At 53.0% G+C, this 19,302-nt stretch overlaps 4 protein-coding genes across 7 annotated transcripts in view; 2 read left to right on the top strand and 2 right to left on the bottom strand.

Moving 5' to 3' along the window:
- The first annotated feature begins 1,566 nt into the window (after window positions 1–1,566).
- On the top strand, window positions 1,567–3,144 carry HPDL (4-hydroxyphenylpyruvate dioxygenase like). The gene has a single exon (XM_061184308.1). The coding sequence runs from the start codon at window positions 1,807–1,809 to the stop codon at window positions 2,920–2,922; it is 1,116 nt and encodes a 371-aa protein (XP_061040291.1). The 5' UTR covers window positions 1,567–1,806; the 3' UTR covers window positions 2,923–3,144.
- Window positions 3,145–3,737: 593 nt separating this feature from the next.
- MUTYH (mutY DNA glycosylase) lies at window positions 3,738–11,462 on the bottom strand. The gene is given in 17 exon segments (XM_061184304.1): window positions 3,738–3,838; window positions 3,840–3,932; window positions 5,025–5,066; window positions 5,243–5,395; window positions 5,481–5,617; window positions 5,722–5,913; window positions 6,089–6,152; window positions 6,237–6,381; window positions 6,464–6,561; window positions 6,643–6,756; window positions 6,834–6,905; window positions 6,984–7,025; window positions 7,158–7,231; window positions 7,346–7,385; window positions 7,477–7,625; window positions 8,173–8,299; window positions 11,299–11,462. Coding segments are annotated over 16 exon segments (1,575 nt in total). The 5' UTR covers window positions 8,294–8,299; window positions 11,299–11,462; the 3' UTR covers window positions 3,738–3,799.
- Window positions 11,436–15,042, top strand: TOE1 (target of EGR1, exonuclease). 2 transcript variants are annotated; one of them, XM_061184305.1, is made up of 8 exons: window positions 11,436–11,624; window positions 12,354–12,496; window positions 12,583–12,623; window positions 12,769–12,865; window positions 12,994–13,152; window positions 13,418–13,677; window positions 13,879–14,038; window positions 14,118–15,042. In XM_061184305.1, exons 1-8 carry the CDS (start codon window positions 11,573–11,575, stop codon window positions 14,736–14,738), a joined length of 1,533 nt encoding a protein of 510 aa, XP_061040288.1. In that variant the 5' UTR covers window positions 11,436–11,572; the 3' UTR covers window positions 14,739–15,042. The 2 variants fall into 2 exon arrangements, with proteins under 2 accessions (XP_061040288.1, XP_061040290.1); XM_061184307.1 differs by having other exon boundaries at window positions 12,091–12,496.
- Window positions 14,974–19,302, bottom strand: part of TESK2 (testis associated actin remodelling kinase 2) — a 131,116-nt gene continuing 126,787 nt past the window's right edge. For all 3 annotated transcript variants that reach the window (XM_061184301.1, XM_061184303.1, XM_061184302.1), the window contains 6 exons: window positions 18,719–18,801; window positions 18,408–18,492; window positions 18,067–18,150; window positions 17,767–17,853; window positions 16,936–17,053; window positions 14,974–16,618 (listed from right to left, as the gene is read on the bottom strand). In XM_061184301.1, coding sequence (XP_061040284.1) covers window positions 15,897–16,618; window positions 16,936–17,053; window positions 17,767–17,853; window positions 18,067–18,150; window positions 18,408–18,492; window positions 18,719–18,801 — 1,179 coding nt within the window. In that variant the 3' untranslated portion in view covers window positions 14,974–15,896. The remainder of the gene's footprint in view (window positions 16,619–16,935; window positions 17,054–17,766; window positions 17,854–18,066; window positions 18,151–18,407; window positions 18,493–18,718; window positions 18,802–19,302) is intronic.

The raw sequence follows: 19,302 nt of genomic DNA, 5'->3' as shown, positions 1-19,302 counted from the left end.
GGGCCCCCTCCCCCAGAATCCACCACCAAAGCCAGAGCCCTCCCAGTGCCTTCCCAGTGCTCAGGACTACGGAGGAGTAGCCCTTTGTATGCCCTGACCCCACAGTCAGGCCCAGGTTCACAGGCTAAAACCTGGATCTCTTTTGCCAGGCTGCACCATATACTATTTCATTTAATCACAACAATCCCACGAAGTAGGTACTATTATTATTCCCATTTTTATAGATGATGAAACTAAGACTCAGAAGTTAAGCAATTTGCCCAAAGTTATACATGTGCTAGTAAGTGTTGGAGGTAGATTTTTAAACCCAGGTCTGTCTGGCTTTTGGAGCCCATGTTCTCAAATTCACTGGAGTGCAGAGTAGCACCAAGTGCCTTTCACCACTGCTGACCCGCTTCGGGTACAGCCTTCCTGGCTGTAGGCCTGAAACACCCAGCCAGGTGTTTTTCTAAGCCCTGTCCCCTCATCACATCCTTCTCCCTCCTGCCAATGAAACTCAACAGTAAGTCATCACGCCAGGCTGCCTGACAAAGGAATCTCTTTTGCATTGTCTCAGACCACAGGCATCCATCCCAACTGTCTCCCCAACCTTATGCTCCATTGCTCCTCTGAGGGTTTGGCTCACATTCCTCACTGAGCTTTTGCTTATGCCATTTGCCCTTCTTGGAATGCCCTTCCAAACCCTTCAAGAGCTACCAGGTGAAGTTCCAGAAGACTCCTAATTTCCCCAATCCAGTGATCTCACACGGTTCTCAGTGGCAAGGCCAGAAATGCCCCCAGAAAGCTCCTCTGGCCTAATACCCAATCAGGGAGCTGGAAAGAGCAAAGAGGACTTATTCTAGTCCTAATAGAGTCAGGAGGGTGAGAAAGGATGCCCGTGCAGCTGTTCCTTTCAGATCCTGAGCCACTGTTTTTTTCTCCAAATGTTGTTTGGGACAAGGGGGTAAAAAATGTTAAGGGAGAAGTGGGGTTGAAAAGGAGCAGCTGAGAGACTTCCCAAAAGAGAGATGCATTTAGGAGCTATATAAATGGTCTATCTTCCTATAACATAAATTTCTCTGGACCATTTTGGGGAAAGAGCGAAAATTTGTAATTTAAAGCATTTTATTCTATTTTAAGTTTTAAAGGAACATTAGGAAATTAAAAGCAAAATTCTCCAAAAATTTTAAGCTAAAACATGAAATTGCTAAGAAAGTCCGTGCTTGTAGAGGGAAAATTCGGACTGTTCCCCCAACTAGGGCTGATTCCCTTTGCTCTGAGTTTGGGGCATGAGAGGGAACCCAGTGCCTGGCACCTAGTGAAGGCAGCTATTGCGATCTCCAGGGTCCGGGGATGGGAGGCTGAGTGCCCAAAGGTGTGTGGCCCAGCCAGAGGCCGTGGGAAGGTCAGTACCCAAGAGTGAGGCCCAGCCAGAGGCCATGGGAAGGGTCAGTCCTGTGTCCCCGGTGTACTCTCGGCGACACAGGCTGAGCGAGAGGGTGGAGAGTGGCAGTCACTGGCTCCGCCCCCTCTCTCTCGCCCCGCCCCTGCACTGGCTCCTCGTGGTTCTCTAGAGCCGCAGCTCGGACTCCAGGCAGGCGGTCTCCAGGCAGCTCCAGTTTGGCGTGGTTCGGCAGAGGGAACCGCAAGCCCCCAAGTGGTCCGTCTGTGGCTTCTCCCCGAAAAAGATCGAGGAACGCGGTCTGCCGGCAAAATTGGACTCCACCGGCTTCCGACGACAAGCCAGGGACTGAGAGTCTCCGAGTCCCGAACGACAAGTGATTGTCCCCAGGGGAAGGACAGGCCGGGGTCGCCATCCAGACCGCCATGGCCGCGCCCGCCCGCCGTCTGTGCCATATCGCTTTCCACGTGCCCGCGGGGCTGCCCCTCGCCCAGGATCTGCAGCGCCTCTTCGGCTTCCAGCCCCTGGCGGTGCGGGAGGCAGACGGCTGGCGGCAGCTGGCTCTGCGGAGCGGGGACGCGGTCTTTTTGGTGAACGAGGGCGCGGGGCCCGGAGAGCCGCTGTACGGCCTGGACCCGCATCATGCGGTGCCCAGTGCCACGAACCTGTGCTTCGACGTGGCCGACGCGGGCGCCGCGGCCCGGGCGCTGGCGGCGCTCGGCTGCAGCGTGCCGGTGCCCCCTGTCTGCATTCGGGATGAGCAGGGCGCCGCCACCTACGCCGTGGTCAGCTCGCCGGCCGGCAACCTCAGCCTGACGCTGCTGGAAAGCACTGGCTTCTGCGGGCCCTTCCTGCCCGGGTTTAGGCCTGTGCCCTCCGCACCTGGCCCGGGCTGGGTCAGCCACGTGGACCACCTGACCTTGGCCTGCACCCCCAGCAGCTCCCCAAAACTGATGCGCTGGTTCCACGACTGTCTAGGCTTTCACCACCTGCCGCTGAGCCCAGGTGAGGATCCGGAGCTGGGCCTGGAGGTGGCAGCAGAGTCCGGGCGTGGGGGGCTGAGGCTCACCGCCCTGCAGGCCCCTACGGGTAGTGCTGTCCCTACCCTCGTGCTGGCCGAGTCCCTGCTGGGGGTCACCAGCCAACAGGACCAGGTGGAGCAGTTCCTGGCCCGGAACGGGGGACCTGGACTGCAGCACGTGGGGCTATACACACCAAATATCATGGAAGCCACTGAGGGGGTGGCAGCGGCCGGGGGTCAGTTCCTGACTCCTCCTGAGGCCTACTACCAGCAGCCAGGCAAGGAGAAGCAGATCCTGGCTGCAGGGCATGAGCCTAGCCTGCTGGCCCGACAGGGGGTCTTGCTAGATGGTGACAGAGGCAAGTTTCTGCTTCAGGTCTTCACCAAGTCCTTCTTTGCAGAGGACACTTTCTTCCTAGAGCTGATTCAGAGGCAGGGGGCCACTGGATTTGGCCAGGGCAACATTCGGGCCCTGTGGCAGTCTGTGCAGGAGCAAGCTGCCAGGGTCCACGAAGCCTGAGAAGGGCTGAAGCTGGGTGTAGCCGGCTGTCCTGGAGCACTGGGGAGTCCACCACAGGGCCTGCTGGAACTCAGAAACACCCACAGAGGCCTGGAGTGAAAGGTTTTGTCTTTAGGGACCAGGTATGGCCTCCATCTCATCGTGCCAGAAGTTGAATCTCACAGGGGTCCAAAGAGATGGTATTTTTTTTAAAACTGTGAAACGTTTCTCATATTGTCTATATCTAACATATATGCAAAGTATAAAGAATAAAGGAATTACACAATTAGGAAATAGAACATAACCAATATTTTTGAACCCTCCTTGTGTCCTTCTCTGACCCCATTTCTCTCCACCACACCCCCAATATTATGATTAAAAACCCTCTGCTTTTCTGTATTGTTTCACTGCATATGTAATGTATCCCTAAATAAATGATTTATTATTTGAGGTAGGAGTCTAAGACAAAACAAATCCTCCTCTGTGATTCCCCTCTCCCTAGGGACCAGCCACTGCAGGTGGGAGGGGCTGAGTCAGGGCTGAGCTCAACCACCTGCTCTAGGGTGATAACACAACTCCAATCAGAGCTGACCAGAGACATGGACTGAGAGCGCTGGATGTCAGCCACTGGCAGGGGCTCCCTGCAGCTGCCTTCTTCTCTTCTGGGGCTGGAGGAGGACAGATCACTCAGGACAGAACACTCCCCTCCTCCATCTGCCCAGGGCTGGCTAGGAGCTCAGCAGTGGAAGTCAGGACCAAGCAGGACTTTACCACTTTCTGGGTCCCTCAGAGGTGAGGAGTGAGGGGGCTAAGGAGAAGGTGGGAAGTCTCCAGAATGACTACAAAAATCAGCACTTTATTAAACAGGATTCTCAGGGGGTGGGGGCTTCCAGAGGCATCACTGTGTTGCACTGTTGAGGCTGGGTGCATCAGCAGGGGATGTGGGGCCGAAAGAAACTATCCAGGACTTGCTGGCCTGCGCTGGGCTTTTTCCGTCTGGACAGGGTGGACACCTGGGATCTTTTGGAACCCTGTGCAGAAGCCGAAGGAAGGAGGTACTGAGGGGGGCAACAGAATCTTCTCCTTCCACCCCTCCCCCCACACCACTGATCTAGCTCAGATTCTAGCCTTAATATTGTAAAGCTTCCATCCTGTTACCAGTATCTAACTCTTCGATCAACTCTCTAAAAGGCAGCCTGAGGACTTCCCTGGTGGCGCAGTGGTTAAGAATCCGCCTGCCAATGCCGGGGACATGGGTTCGAGCCCTGGTCTGGGAAGATCCCACATGCTGCGGAGCAACTAAGCCCGTGCGCCACAACTACTGAGCCTGCGCTCTAGAGCCCGTGAGCCACAACTACTGAAGCCCACGCATCTAGAGCCCTAGAGCCCGTGCTCTGAAACAAGAGAAGCCACCGCGACGAGAAGCCCGTGCGCGCACTGCAACGGAGAGTAGTCCCCGCGCGCTGCAACTAGAGAAAGCCCGCACGCAGCAACGAAGACCCAACGCAGCCAAAAATAAATAAATAAATAAATAAATAAATAAAAAATGCAGCCTGAGGCAGTCTCCCTAAGATGCAAAGATGACTCCTCTCTCCACCTAAAATGCTTCAGTGGCCTGGTGTTCACATCCCTGACTGGCCTGGGCAGGCCCTGCTCACGGCTCCAACTAAACCAAATGCTCACAGCTCCTTGAGCGCTGCAGACTACTGTACCCCACCTTTGCTCACACTACTCTTGGGCCTGGAAAGAACGTCTTTACAGCTGATTCCCCTTCCAAACCTGGAGAAAATAATTCATTTCTAGGACCCAGGTTACCAGCCACTCCTTCCAATCAGCCATTCCTGATTCTTGCCTCCCAGGTAAAAATGATAGCTCCCCACTTCATATCCCACAAAATCTTGTACAAACATTTCACACACCTGTGACACTACTGTCTCCATCATTTGCTCTTGTCCCCTCTCTACCCTGGACCCAGATTGTAAAGTCTGGTCAAGAACTATTTCTCTCGCCCCAGTGAAGTCTGTCGTGGAGACTGTTCACCCAAACATGCGTCATTTACCTCACTGAAAACCTGTGGATTTGGTCGTGGAGAGAGATGGCTGGGTGAGGGCCAAGACACTCACCTTGCAGGTCCCTGGCTGTTGGCCCTCGTACACGCGGAACACCTAGACAAGAAGAGAGGAGGAAAGTGCAGGGCTGGCATCTGACCCCAAAGAGCCCTCAACTTCATACCCCAGCACCTTTGTTTAAAATATGCTTTTTTGTTTGCTTACATAGTAACCAGTTCACTTAGAACATGTAGGAAACACAAAAAGTACAATGAAGACAACAAAGGTAGTGCCTTTTTCATGGCGGTGGAGACAGCAGCAGTGTGAAACTCCTCCCGGGTCAGCCAGCGAGCTCCAGGTGGTACGATGGTCACTGGGGTCTGTTCTTCCAGGGCCAGACCGTATACTTGATATGTCAGCTTGATGTGAGAGAAGGTGTGGACCACCTGGGGGGAGCGCCAAGAGGCTGAAACAGACCTGTGGATGTGGCCACAGAAGCCATCATTCCTGGCCCCTCCTCTGCTCACTCACCTGTCCCAGGTGCCGAAGGCGGGTGGCTGGGAGGGGCCCAACCCAACTCTGCAGTTCCCGCAGCAGGGCCTTGCGCTGGTGCTGCCCTGAGGGCTCTGCGGTCACAGATGGGAACTCCCACAGTCCTGCCAGCAGACCTGAGAGGGAGGGCAGCCAGGTATCGGTTAGGCCTTAGTTACTGATGCCTCTATTTCGTCCTTGTTGCTCATGCCACCTCCCTGCACTCCCAGGATCAAGGTACCTGAGTTGGGCCTCTGCACCAGCAGAATTCGGGCACCCCCAAGGGCCCTGGGCTGCTCCAGAACACAGGTGGCAGAGCACTCCTCCCTGGGAGGCCTGCGACTGACCTTTCTGGGAAAGTTGGCCACTCCCAGGGTCTGGTCCCAGGGTTCTGTGGGAGGCGCACACAGCTGGCACTGTCCAGTGTTGGGAGCTGGGAACAGAGATCCACGAGCCCCACTCAGGCCAGGTGGGCTTAGGTGCCAAGCCCAGAGAGCAGGCCTTGTCCCAGCTCTGTAGAATCTTACTCAGACTGTAGAATGAAATGGAATGAGGCGGCCACAGGCAGCTCCTCGACAGTGCAGGGAAGGGCTAGGGCTGGCACTCACCACACTCCTCCACGTCACGACTGCCTGGCAGGCTCCGTGAGGCTGAGAGCTGCTCCCGCTCCACCTGAGAGGCATAGACAGGGCAGGATGTCACGGGGCAGGGGTCATTCCCTAGGACCCCTGACTGCCCCTTCCCCAGATGGCTCACCCTCTGGTGTGCCCGGCACAGGCTCTGCACAGGGCACTGGCTGCAGAGCGGGCGCTGCGGGGTGCACACTGTGGCCCCCAGCTCCATGGCTGCTTGATTAAAGTCCCCTGGCCGGGCTGGCTCCACCAGCTGCTGGGCTAGGCTCCTACAAGAAGGGAACATTGCTGTGAGCCAAAGATCCTTTGGAGACAACTCTCCCAATCTCCCCCATTACTCCAATATCCTACCAGAGCTGCTGGGAAACAAGGGTGCTGCTGGGATCAGCACCAATGGCTCGGACACGGCATAGCACCCGTACTACGTTCCCATCCACCACACCGGTTGCCTGGCACAGAGGAGTCCAGGAGTCAGCCTGGTCTGGAAGGAAGGTGGGCACGCACAATATGGGGGTGGGCTATGGGCTCACCTGGCCAAAGGCAATGGAAGCAATGGCTCCAGCTGTGTACCGCCCCACACCAGGCAGGAGCCGCTGCAGGGTCTCTGCTGTACGTGGCATGTGGCCCCCTAGCTCCTCTACCACCTGATTGGGATGGGAAGGCTCAAGGTTATAAGATACCTGAGGCCCTGGGGCTCCCACGCCCCCCGCCACCCTCTTACCTTCCGGGCTCCTTCCTGTAGCCGCCGGCCTCGAGAGTAATAGCCCAGGCCAGCCCAGAGCTGGTTTACCTCCTGTGGGTGGGGTCAGAGGTCAGAGGGATCAGAGGTTGGTCCTCAGTCCCCATTCCCCCACCCTAGGGTGGCTCTCACCTCCAGGGAAGCACTGGCCAGGTCCTGCAGCGTTGGCCACTTCTACAGCCCGAAGGCAGCCAAAAAGAGATGAGGCCAAAGGTGAAGGAGGTGGAGGAAGACTTCTTTATTCCCACCCCAAAGGAGTCATCTGGGGTCTGGACCATGACCCTCCCCTTCGTTCCCTGAAGTCACCTGCATCCATCGGGTATAATAGTCGATCACTGTGGCAACCTGGGTCTGCTGCAGCATGACCTCTGAGACCCACACTGGGGAAGAGGGGTTGGTATGAGGACACTGCTAACCAGCCCTGCTCCTAGCCCACAGACCCAGACCTGAGAGCGTCCAGGCAAAGCAGCCCTGCTCTCAGGAGATGTACTCACCAGCGTATGCCCGCCTGTCCAGGTCCACCTCACCCTCCACCTGCCCGTGAAATCCCAGATGGGCAGTTAGTGCAGAGGGGGCTGGGCACCAGCCTCCCCCACTCCACCGTCCCCATCCCTCACACACCTACCCGCTTTCTCCAGGGTAGGTCCCGCTTCTCTCGGTCATACCAGCTCAGCAGGCTCTTCCGGAAGACTATGACCTCAGCTGTGTCTCTGAATAGATGGTACGGGGAGACAGGGGCCTGCAATCTCACCTCCTTCTGCTGCCTGGCCAGGCCTGCTGGAGCCTCAGAAAACTCAGGGATCGTCCTTGCACAGGCTGTGCACCAGCAATCTGGGGCACTGTGGCCTGGTTTCAGTCTGTTCCACTTAAAGCTTCCCCCACCCCCAAGCCCTTGCTTGAGCTTGGGACCTGGAGTCTCTAGCCCTGGGTAGCCTTAGCCAAGTTTCCGGCCTTCATTTTCCCAGGGTGATACCCCTGGCTCCTTTGTCTCTGGGTCATAATGAAAATCCAAGTTTCAGCCAAGCATAATATATACCTGTGCAGGGCCTTCCCATTTACAAAACACTGACAGGCTGATAAACTCATTTGATCCCATGAGAGCTAAGTGAGGAAGGAAATGCACAGACTACTACGCCATGTCACTGGTAAGAAAGCAGCTATTCAGAGCAATTATCCCAAAGCCACAGAGCAAAGTCAGAATTAGAACCTTAATTAGTTCCTTAATGCCTTGATACATACCATGCTCCCTTCCCAGCCTGAATCTGTCCCCTTTCATGGCCAATTAAACCAGCCCCTGAGTCTCTAAGACCAAGCTCCTCACCGTCAGGTGCAGAGGGCTTGGCCTGGCTGCTGCTGAGGGCACGTTTCTCCCTTCCCTCCTGGCTGGATGCCTGCTTCCTGCAATGACTTCGACTTCCCACAGCTGCTCGTGGCTTCCTCATGATTGACTAGAATGGAAAGGCCCAGCCAAAGTAGTCAGTCGCCATGAGGCTGAATCTTAGGACCCCGCAGAGGGTAAAGCTACCTCCCTCCCCACACCATTCATATAAAGTGTCTAGCTTTTCTCCAAGCACTCCCCAGATGCTCATGGGTTTGTTCTTGGCTGGCTGTGGCACTGAGGTATGACCAGTAGAGCTGAGGTTCTGCAAGTGGCCTCAGAGGGACCAGCATTAGTATAGTCTTGGAGACATAAACAAAATAAGAGGCCAGGGCTGGGCTGAGTCAAGGACAAAAGCCTCCTATGTGGGAGCACCTGTGTATCCCTGGGAGTACAGGTGTAGGTAGGAGGTTTATCTGCTTAGAGATGTAGCACATTTACACTGAAACAGCCTTTAGTAATCATCTAGTCCAAACCCTCATTCTATGGAAAGGAGAAACCTCTGTGATAATGATTTATAACATAAAATGCAAAGGGGGAAAAAAAAAAAGGAGAAACCAAGGATCAGAGAGGGGAAAGATTTGCCTGAGAGAAGATGGCAAACTGCGGGGGGGGGGGGGGCCGGGGCGGGCACGGAGATGAGCTATTTTTATTCTTAATCTTCTCCTGATTTATTAGGTCATAGCCGCCTATCCATTAGTAATGAGAAAACACATCTGGTTGATCTTCACTCTTCCCTTACTGTTCTGGCTGCCTTTAATCTAATACCTAAAAGTAGCTAACAGTTAGTGTTATATGTCAGACCCTATGCTAAGTGCTTTACCAGATTTCTCAATCTCCTGACAACTCCGTGAGGTATGTTCTAGGATTACCTCCATTTCAGTTATAAGGAAACAGGCTTGTGATTAAGCAACTTTTCGATTCAAACTCCGAAGGTGTGCCTGCAGAGTTTGCACCTGGCTATACTGCAGTCCCTGCTGAGCCTCTGGTTCAAACTCTCTCCTCAAACTTTTTAATTCACACCTCATTTTCATCAAAAGAGATTGCTTCCTCCTTCAGTGAAAAGAACGAATGTACAAACGTACCTCCATCTGCACTTTCCTTCTCATTTATCCCATTATATGGAGGAATGTTCCCTCCTCCTCCTCCAATCCCTTCCACAAGGCCCACCCCCTCCACTTCCTAGCCAAACTTCCTTAACCAAACTCGCTGACTTCCATCATTCATTCTACAATCCGTTCTCCAAAGACTAAAGCAATCTTTTAAGACATGATCATGTCACTTTTGTACTTAAAACCTTCAACAGCTTCCCATTAACTCATTAAACAAATATTTATGGAGCAGTTTTAGGTACCTGGAATACTTCAGTAAATAAAACATCAAAGGTTCCTGGAGCTTATACTATTATTTTTTTTTTAATTTTATTATTTGAAGTCTATAGATGGTTTATTTTATTTTTTGGCCACACTGTGTGGCATGCAGGATCTTAGTTCCCCGACCGGGGATTGAACCCGTGTCCCCTGCATTGGGAGCATGGAATCTTAACCACTGGACCACCAGGCAAGTCCCAGAGCTTATGCTCTAAAGGGAAATAAATAATGCATACAATCAGTAAATTATATAGGATGTTAGGTGATAAATACTAGCATAAAGAGGAAAAGTAGAGCAGTGAAGGGGATGAGTGGGTAGGGGTGTGGGAGTGCTGCAATTTTAAAGAAGGTGCTCAAGGTGGGCCTTATTAAAGTGATATTTGACCAATGACTTAAAGCAGTTGAAGGAGTTAGCCATGTGAATGGATACCTGTGGGAAAGGCATCCTAAGAAGCTAGTGCAAAGGCCCTAAGGAGGCTGCCTGGTGTTTGTAGAACAATGAGGAAGCCAGCATGGTTAGAATGGAATGAGGAAGGGGGGAGGAGTTGATGAGGTCAGAGAGGTAAAGAAAGTGGAGAGCCTAGGACTACAAAGTACTATGTAGGCCACTGGGGAGGGCTTTGGCTGTCACACCCATTGCTCTTAGAAGCCAATCCTCTTAATATAAGCTTTGTAGGCTCCAACAAGCCCCATCCCCCTCACTCACTACGCAACAGCCATGTTGTCCTGAAATAGTTGGTTCAAATTCCCCAAGTGTCTGTCCTCCTTGAGGCCTCACCCAACCCATTTCCTCTGCTTGAAGAGCTCTTCTATGTTTTACCTAACAGTTACTCATTTTTCAGGTCTTGACTTAAACGTCCAAATCAGATCCCCCCCAGTCTTACCCTCTTGTGTACTTCTCCATTGTTGCTCTTATACCAATTTTAATTTCATATTTATTTGTGATTCTTTGATCAGTGTCTGCTTCCCCCACTTAACTGTAAAACTCCATGAAAGCAAGGACTGGGTATCTTTTGTTGGCTGTTGTGTCCCCAGAGCCGAGCACGGTGCCAGGCAAGTTGTATATAATACTTGCTAAGCTAATTTGGGATGGGGGATAGTAAAAGGAGGTTCCCCTTTTTCCAGAATGGGAAAAATCCAAACAATTCAGAATAATGAAAAGACTCAAGAGAAAGGTTGAAGATGAACTGGAAACAGCAAGTAAAGAGATAAAGGGCTGAATCCTTGGTGGGAAGCAGAGCCCTTGGGAAAGGGCTAGTCTACGGTAGGGACAACTCTCACGGTAGCAGGAATCATGTCCAAAACCCCTCAAGGTCAACTATATCTCCTAATTACTTACAATCTGTCCCTGCCGGAGGCTTAATTCAAATCCTTATCATCACGCGCACGGATTGTTTCACAAGTGTTCCTGCAAGCCGGTCGCTCTCACCCTCCGCAGCCTCATCTCCTGTCTCCGTCCCGGCTTCCTTCACTTCCTGGAACGCCGTGAGCTCTCCACCCTCCCTGGCAGCTTGCCCCTTCCCAAATATCCTTCTTTCCCCTACAGTCCCCGGTCTTTGTATAACTCCTACGCGTGCTTTAAGCTTAGCTCAGGCAGCGCCACATCCCCTGGGGATCCCCACCCCGGGGCCGAATCGATGAAGACAAGAGAACGCGAAGGTCCACGTTCCCACTGCGTGGTACGCAAAGAAAAAATTACCTCCCGCGCGATCTCCAGCGCCCAGCTCCTTGACGAACTCCAGGGGGCGTGGCTCCGGCCAATCCGGGCGGTGAACCGGACCCCGCCAGCCAATAGGCTCCTAGCGCGCGCCAGGCTGGCTTCACCGCGCCAGACCCGGGAGGTCTGAACGGAAGTCCGACCAGTCGGCGACTCCGGGGGCGAAGCCCCACCCCGTCCCCGACTGCAGGAGCGGAGGAGACGAAGAGGAAGTCCCGCGTGCGCACTGACTATACAAGCGAGGGACCTCGGTGTCATGGCCGCCGACGGTGACGATGGCGCAGCCTCAGCTCCAGCCGTCTCTGACGGTGAGTGGCTTCCCAGGGGCCGCTTTAAAAGCCTGTGCGCTCCGGGGGAGGGGAGGGTCTCGGTCTCGTAGTTCTAAGAAACCAATCTCAAGTTTCAGAGGACTAGCGCCTTCTTTCTGAACCAGCCACGAGGAGACTACAAGTCCCGGTGTGCACCGCGGTTCCGCCTGCAAAAGCCTGGAGTCTTGGGCGCAGGGCATGTCGGGAGTTGTAGTCTGGAGCTCATGGCTCTGTTAAGTGGGGGAGGTTGGGAGTTGTGGTCCACAGGAAGTGGGACGGATTGGGGCGTTGTTTATCAGGCTCTGGGGCATACTGGCTACTGCCGCCGCTTGTAGCCATGAACGGTAGTATAAAGCTTTTGGGATATTAAAGGGGCCGAAGTCCTCAAGCCTTGCAAAATATTTCCTGCAGGATGTGAGGAAAAGGAACCTCACAGATCATCTAGTCCTTCCTTCCTCTTTTACAGGTTTTGATGCTGAGGGGGAAGAAATTTTCCCAGAGTCTCACATAAGCCACTGGAAGACCCAGGCTTTCTCTCCCCAAATTCAGGACACTGTTCACTCCAAGGCCTGTGTATAGAGCATATGTGATACGCTTGAGGAGAAAGCTGCCATTTCTTGCCTTGAGGGAAACTGCCCCTGCCCCTGCCCCCAGCCATGGCCTAGCTTGGTATCTTTCCTCTTAGGCCCTTGCCTGAGCATTAACATCCATCACCCTCCTTATCCCCAGGTGGTGCCAGCCAAAGCACAAAATCTGGGGAGGAGCTAGTAGTCCAGGTTCCCGTGGTGGATGTGCAAAGTGACAACTTCAAGGAGATGTGGCCATCCCTCCTGCTGGCCATAAAGACGGCTAGCTTTGTGGCTGTGGACACGGTGAGAGCTGGGAGTTGGGAGAGCAGGTGGTTGTGAAAGGGCTGGTACTGTGGACCTAACACAACTCTCCCTTTACTGCCCCATAGGAACTGAGTGGGCTTGGGGACAGAAAGAGTTTGCTGAACCAGTAAGTATAAGCCCTGATCTCTGTAGTCCTAGCCTTGGCAGGAGGGGCAGACCTCAACCCTGGAGTGGAGGTCACAGTCCTGGGTGGTTTGGGTCTTTCATGAAGCTAACTCCCAGCCACAGCCACCCCCAAACTCAACCCCAAGGTGCATCGAGGAACGTTACAAGGCCGTGTGTCATGCTGCCAGGACCCGTTCTATCCTCTCCCTGGGCCTCGCCTGCTTCAAGCAGCAGCCAGACAAGGTATGGGCTGATCTCACCTGCATCCCAGGTCTGTGGCTGGGGGTAGGAGGGTTGAGATCCTGGGGAACATCAGCTATGAGGTTTTTTTCTCCCAAGGCTGGATGTAGCAGAATCTCTTCCTCTCCCAGGGTGAACACTCATACCTGGCCCAGGTGTTCAATCTGACCCTGCTGTGCATGGAAGAGTATGTCATAGAACCAAAGTCTGTGCAGTTCCTGGTACAGCATGGCTTCAACTTCAACCAGCAGTACGCCCAGGGTATCCCCTACCACAAGGGCAATGACAAGGTAGGCCTCCAGCCTAGAGACTGCCCCTTCTGTGACTTCATTTCTTACTACTCTAGGCTGGGTACATGGGGAGGATCTGCTTCTTGGGGAGTATGGGGAATCACTAGTGACAGAGCTAGGGAAACAAGACTGTTACACTGGTGAATAGCATTGAATTAGGTGAAAGCAAGGGAGAGCCTTCCAGGTGAGGGAGCCTGGGATAAGTGTCCTGCAAGGCTCCCTAGGGGACTCTGTCCTTCCTGATGACCCCTTTCTTTCCACCCAGGGTGATGAGAGCCAGAGCCAATCAGTGAGGACACTGTTCCTGGAGCTAATCCGGGCCCGCCGGCCCCTGGTACTACACAACGGTCTTATAGACTTGGTGTTCCTGTACCAGAACTTCTATGCACACCTGCCTGAGAGTTTGGGAACCTTTACTGCTGACCTATGTGAAATGTTCCCAGCTGGCATTTATGACACCAAATATGCTGCTGAGTTTCACGCCCGCTTTGTGGCCTCCTACCTAGAATATGCCTTCCGGAAATGGTGAGGAACTGGTTGAGAGAATGGGGTGGGGCCTGGTATAAGCTTGACTATTTCATTCACTTAAGATATTTAGTGAGCACCTATCATGTGCCAGGCACTGTTTTAGGTGCTGAGGGTTCAGCAGTGAACAAAACAGACAGAAACCCCTACTCTCATGGAGCTTATATGCTAGTGAACCGATACCTTCTTGGGATGTTACAGTGAGCGGGAAAATGGGAAGCAGCGGGCAGCTGGCAGCCCACACCTCACCCTGGAGTTCTGCAGCTATCCTTCTAGCATGAGGGCCCATATTGACTACCGCTGCTGCATGCCCCCTGCAACCTACCGTATTCATTCCACCAGCATCTGTGACAACTTCTCGGTGAGAGCACCTGCCCATTTCCTGGGGGAGGGACGTTTGATGCCTGGAACCCCTCTCTAAGCTTTTTTCCTACCTCTAGGCCTATGGCTGGTGCCCCCTGGGACCACAGTGTCCTCGGTCCCATGACATTGACCTTATCATTGACACTGATGAAGCTGTGGTGGAGGACAAGAGGCGACGGCGACGACGTAGGGAGAAACGGCGGAGGTCTTTGTTGGGCCTGCCTGAGAAACAGACTTTTGGGGAAACTGAGGATGGTCCTCCCACCAAGCAGGTCTGTAGGGTTGGCCTCAAGCCTGAGGAAATTGAGCAGGAGGTGGCTGAGGATGAGACTGGGAACCAACCTGGCTCTGAGCAAGGTCACAAAAATGACTTGGAGATGGAGCAGAGAGCAGCAAGGCCTGACACAGCTGACACGGCCAGCTCGGAAGCTCCAGAGAGTCAAGTCAATCCTAACCCAGTGCCTGGGGATGGACTGCATCGGGCTGGTTTCGATGCTTTTATGACAGGTTACGTGATGGCCTATGTGGGAGTGGGCCAAGGACCCCAGCCCTGTAACTCTGAACCATGGCTACCTGAATGCCACAACAAAGTATACCTGAGTGGCAAAGCTGTCCCCCTCACAGTGGCTAAGAGCCAGTTCTCCCGTTCTTCCAAAGCCCACAACCAGAAGATGAAGCTGGCTTGGGGCAGCAGCTGACCCAACTTCTACCCAGCACTCAGGGCCCAGGAAGAGAAGCTGAGGGTGGAACAGAGGGGTCTGGATCCCTCTAGCCTGTGAGTGTCCTACTCCCAACTACTAGGGGGTGGGGACAGGGTCCTGGCAGAGATACTGCTGCATCACTCCTGGACCTTTGCCTTTACCCCAGAGGATGAGGAACAAGGATACAAGTAAGAAGGCTGACCAGCACCTGTAACACAGACTTTATTCATTTTTAAATCTCAAAGTGTCCTGGGAAAGTGTAAAAAAAAAAAAAAATCAACAGAAACAAGATATGAAAATATTTGACCAGCTTCATCTTTGGTTATTTCTTATTGCGGCTCTATAAGGACAGACTCTTCCCATAGCTCCAGCTGTAGCAGAAAGGGAAGAAATCAGTCCACGTATAAACCATTTAACCAACTGGGTGTATCACGTGTTGACAAATACATAGAGCAGGCCCTAGGGCCTACAAAACCAGCCCTACTCCCAACACAAAGTTGAAAGTTTTATAGGGCAGAACATTAAGACTCCTTCATAAATATGAAAATAGATTAATCAACTGGAAAAGATCTTTGAATAGGTTAGCTGAGAGCCATGACCACCACTCTGCCTTGCCCTCCCCTTGCATAGAAATGTAGTGACGTGGTCTGACCGTGCAGTAAGTGCAAACAACAATTATTCAAGTGTCTTAAACATTCTGGCAAGAAGCACCCCAGTCTTCAGGTCTGAGAAATAGCCATGCCCTTTATGGTCTCCTGGTCAGCTCCAGGTTCCATCCATTTTAGCTTGTATGCCCCAGGAAAGGAAAGGAGACAGACCTGGGATAGGAGAAGAACCTGGGGTAATAGCTGCCTGCCAGTGCACGCTAGAACTAGGAGTCCTCTGGTCCTGTCTGGGGAAGTCTGGGTGGGGGCCAGAGCTCCTTGCTGGATTTCAGAGGCTTGGTATTAGCTGTTTGCCCTAACTAGGAAGGCGTCTCACTGCTGCCTCACCTCATACACAGCCATTGGGCACTGGGAACCCCAAAGTTGAGCCTGGCTTGGCTTAGCCTGCCTGCTCTGTGGGCCCCAGGGAAGAGTCAAGGCTCTGCAGCAAGGGGGCCCTGTGGCTTCAGCTGAAGGTCCATCCCCAAGGTGAGGTGGGGATTAACGCCCCTCACCCATCCTGCTCTCCCTGGGTTTTCAGGCCTATGCCTGAGACAGAAAAGGGGACTGGAGCCAAGTCTCTTGGCCTTTCTTCTACCTCCATCTCCTCAGAGGCACCTGCAAGGCATGGACTGGCCCCCTGAGACCTGGGCCCAAAACCGTTTTTTTCCTGGGGACTGGAGCAGTCCATGGCTTCATGGGCTGGAGCAGCTGGTAGGGCAGATGCTCGGAATGGTGGGATCTCCCTTACTCTGTACTTGTGACTACTGAGGCGTGGTAGGGGCCCATCAGATAGTGATTCTTCTCGACCCATAAATGGACAAGCCTCTTGATGCAAGAACTCTGGTGAACTAGGCAAAGAACGCCACCGGCGAACAGATGGGGCGAGGGGCTCCTGCCAATCAGCCATGGGCATAGTTCCAGGCCCTGGTGCATCCAGGTCAAATACCAGGGAGATGACAGACTTGCTGGGCAGGTCAAAGAACTTGACCTTGCCACCTTTGAGGTCCTGGCGAGCACTGAAAGGGTTGATTTTGGGGGCTCGGGCAGCATCACCTCGTTGTGGCTGGTAGTAGGGGTCCAAGACATTCACTGTACGTGGGGGCTTACTGGAGAAGATGTCTGACTGGCTTCGAGACAGCCAGATAGTACGTCTTGGGCGTGGGGACTTGGGAGGGATCTTGTCATCCAGTAAGCTCAGTCGCTTCACCCCAGGTCCTTTCTCCAAGAGTCCTGAAGAATAGTGAGTCAAGTCAGGGTTACTCTCACTAGTCATAAAAAATAGAAGCAGCACTTCATACCACAAAGTGTCACCACTCAGGAAAGCAAAGTAGGTACCAATGCCCATTGCACCAATGAGAAAACAGACTCAGAAGGGAGGCAATATGCCAGCCCACTGCTCCAGGACTTTTTCAATCATCCCCTGCTCCTTTGCCTTTCTTCTGGACATGGGATCCTGTAATCACAGCCCTAGAGGGAAATCCCCCTCCCCCCACTATCCTAATATCCTCCCTTGGGGTCAGGTTGGACACTCCGGTCTAATCTCTTACCTTTTGCTGTGGACTGCAGCTTCCTATCCCTCTCCAGCTCTTCCTCCTGTAGGCGGCTCAGAATTTCCTCCAAGATCTTCCCAATCTCCACAAAGGATGGGCGCAGTTTGGGGTCCATCTGTAGTCATCCACACCAGCCATTAGCCCTGCCCTCCCATCTTCCATCCCAAGGATGGCATTTGAGTCTGTCTGGCATCTTTTAAGATTCAGATGTGCATCTAAGAGATCTTTTCTGAAGGCCCCAGACCGCAAGAGTGAGTCCCAAAATTAAGGTCAGGGAAGATGCTATTGTCTAATACCCTCCCCTATCTCAGCAGCCTTTCTGTATATGTCTTATCCCCTTGTTCGGCAGAGAACCCTCCAAAAGGGTATGTTCACATTGGTTGGTTCTGTTCTTTGTTGAGTTCTGCAGCTAACATGTTTCTGGAAGCTACCTGGACAAGGCCCAGCTACCCCCTTAGTCGTAACAGGTAGGTCCAACCCCAGAGCTATATAAAATAAAGGCTAACAAGAGCTTTTCTCACGGGTCTTGGACCAGCTGGACACACAGTCCAACTAAAACCTGACCAGAGCTCCATCAATATCTAAGGCAAGGGGTGGTAGGTCTACACTACAAGCTGAGGACAGGATAATAGAAAGCAATTTTCCTTTCCTTGGTCCAAGGCTCTGGACCAGAGTCTGGCAGGCCTAAAGGAGGGAATGTGGGCACTGTCACTCATCAGTGAAAAACAGGTCCCTGTAAGGCTAATTAGCAGCCTCTCCCTAAAGTCCTAACCAGGTGAACAGGGTTCAGCCAGCCCCAACCAAAGCCAGGAGGAAAAAGATACTCACATTACAACAGTTGAAGGTGAGCTGCAGAAAGTCTGGGGGACAGTCTCCCACCATGTGCTGGAAAGCGTCATAGTCCAGCCCGAAATTCTGTGGATGGGTATGGTGGGGAAGGACCAGGGGACATTGGTAGCCAGGTCATTAATCCCTCCACCCATCCTGGCCTGCTCAGGAGAGTCTGGGAACTGCCCCAGAGAAGTAACCACAGACTAAGTTCCAGCAACTCCACCCAAGAAAAAAACAATTCCATGGCCTCAAAAGCAGCCCCATCCCAGTGGCACTGATCCCCATCCTGGAGCTCACCTCTGTTCGGGGAAGATAGTCTGGATCAGCCTGTATGCGGGCGATGATCTCACAGAGGATGATACCATAAGAGAACACGTCCGCCTGGTGGGAAGTGAGATCTCAGTTTCCCTCTCAATGGGGTGAGAGGTGGGGTTTCTGCCCCTCATGTCCACTAGCCCAGGCCTGGGCCCTATTGTCCATATTTCATTCAATTCATTCACTAGGCAGCTGACAGGTACCAGCCCTGTTTCTGGCACGAAGGATGTAGATCCTCACCCCCTACATGAAGTGTGACTCAGGACACTTTCTGCTAAGAATGGATTCTACAGAGAACCAGACCTTGGGGTCCCCAGACTCACCTTTTCATTGTAGGGCTCATCTCGGAGAACCTCGGGTGCCATCCAGAAGGGTGAGCCCACCACAGCCAGCTTCTCACTCCCCATGCTGTGGGGTGAGATTACATGGAAAATGAGCTTGCCACTGGCAGGTGCAATGAGATATCTGACCACTGGGAATTCCTCTCCCCCAAGGATGGGCACACACTAGAATTGACTGAATTTAGGGAGCTGAGGTTGGGCTGTGACCAAGTCCTGGCCGCTGAGGAGGAAGCTGGAGTCTTCCCTTTGCCTCAGTCCCTTCTGTGACCCCAGCACCCATTAAGGCTACCCACCTGACATCAGGGATCTTCTCAGCCAGGCCAAAGTCACCTACCACTGCAGAGTAACCATTCTCATCCCTCTTTATCAGGCAGTTCTAGGGTTCCCAAAAAAGAAGACAATGTGGCTCAGAAGTGGGACCAGCCAGCCATAGACTTTACCACCACCCCTCCCTGCCACAGGGCACCTTGTCCTCTGCTCCTTTGTGAAACCACACTCTTGGGCTGACCCCCGTGGTCAGACTTGGGGGCTCTGATAGCCATGTGAGATGAGTTAGGCCTGGATCTTTGGTGGCTGCCCTAGGATTATATCATGCTCCAAACAAATATTTATCTTACTTTCTATGTGCTAGGCATGGTTCTAAGTGTCAGAGATACCTCAATGAACAGAAACCCTTGTCCTCTTGGAGCTTACAATCTAGTGGAGGAAGACAGGCTATCATCAGGCCCCTGGCCTCCCTTCATCCTTCCCTCAGAACACAGAGACCCAAGGCCAGGTCTGATCTTGCCAAGTAATGTAAGCACAGGACAAGTGCCCAAGCCTACGCCAACTTTCACTGCCCACAAGATCACAACCAACCTCTTCTCTGGCGTTAAAA

This window comes from Eubalaena glacialis, chromosome 3 (assembly GCF_028564815.1).
Source record: "Eubalaena glacialis isolate mEubGla1 chromosome 3, mEubGla1.1.hap2.+ XY, whole genome shotgun sequence".
Classification (NCBI taxonomy): domain Eukaryota; kingdom Metazoa; phylum Chordata; class Mammalia; order Artiodactyla; family Balaenidae; genus Eubalaena; species Eubalaena glacialis.
The sequence above is the reverse complement of the archived record's forward strand: the minus strand, read 5'-3'. Positions and strand labels throughout refer to the sequence as shown.